Source organism: Apis dorsata, unplaced genomic scaffold (genome assembly GCF_000469605.1).
Source record: "Apis dorsata unplaced genomic scaffold, Apis dorsata 1.3 scaffold_51068, whole genome shotgun sequence".
Classification (NCBI taxonomy): domain Eukaryota; kingdom Metazoa; phylum Arthropoda; class Insecta; order Hymenoptera; family Apidae; genus Apis; species Apis dorsata.
In genome coordinates this window covers 1-960 of record NW_006267020.1, presented here as the reverse complement: position 1 = coordinate 960, position 960 = coordinate 1, and the positions used below count along the sequence as shown (strand labels likewise).

At 19.8% G+C, this 960-nt stretch overlaps 1 protein-coding gene across 1 annotated transcript; it reads right to left on the bottom strand.

The window, feature by feature from the left end:
• Positions 1–200: 200 nt before the first annotated feature.
• Positions 201–695, bottom strand: LOC102675428 (exonuclease 1). The gene is made up of 2 exons (XM_006625151.2): positions 444–695; positions 201–370 (listed from the first exon to the last, which is right to left on the bottom strand). The coding sequence occupies exons 1-2, from the start codon at positions 602–604 to the stop codon at positions 241–243; spliced, it is 291 nt and encodes a 96-aa protein (XP_006625214.2). The 5' UTR covers positions 605–695; the 3' UTR covers positions 201–240.
• Positions 696–960: the final 265 nt, after the last annotated feature.

Sequence of the window (960 nt, the reverse complement as noted above, 5' to 3'; positions counted from 1 at the left end):
AAAAAACTATTTTTTTTTTTTTTTTAATTCTCAATTTCTTTGAAATAAATTAAACAAACACAGTATTGTTATTAAAAACACAGTAAAAAATTTCCATGATATATAGATGTATTGCATAAAATTTGCATGGATGTATTAAACAAGTACATAAAATTAAAAAAATTTAATAGTAATTATTAATATTATATTTCAAAATTATTTTTTTATTTTATAAAATTTTTAATTTCAAATTTTCAAAGATTATACATACTCTCGTCGTTTTGTTTCAGTTTCTTTCTTAGCAGGCAAATGTCTCCCATCAAATACAAGAATTGGCTTTATTTTATGAGATAATAACATAGATATAAATTTCATACAATAACGAACATATCTAAAATAAGAAAATAATTAAATAATTATGTCAATATACAATATACAATATAAAATAATAATATTTTTCTTACGCATCTGTCGGTTGTCCCATTAACAATTGTTCAGTACAAGAAAACACACCTTTATGCAGCCAACAATAAGAATCAATAGCAACAACACCACCGGAAAACTGTTTAACATTTACTTTTTTTGAAGCTTTTTCCAAAAACGGTAATAAACCAGTAATACCCATCTTTCAATTTAATATGCAATAATGAATAACAATCATATGTAACTTTCACTTATACTATTCACATTGCCGCCGAAATATAATCACTGAATATAATAATACAAGATACATAACTTACGAATCAATACGATGGTTATTATAATTTTATAAAAAAAATATGAAGCTATTTAATTTTATATATTTTATTCTTTCTATTTATTACTACAATAAAATAATATTATTAACTATAAAATATATTCTTTTCAATCAAACACATACAAATCAAAGAAATTTTATAATTATATAAAGAATCAATATATTCTTATTTTTAAATAAAAAATATTAGAATAATATATATATATATATTTATTAAATATATA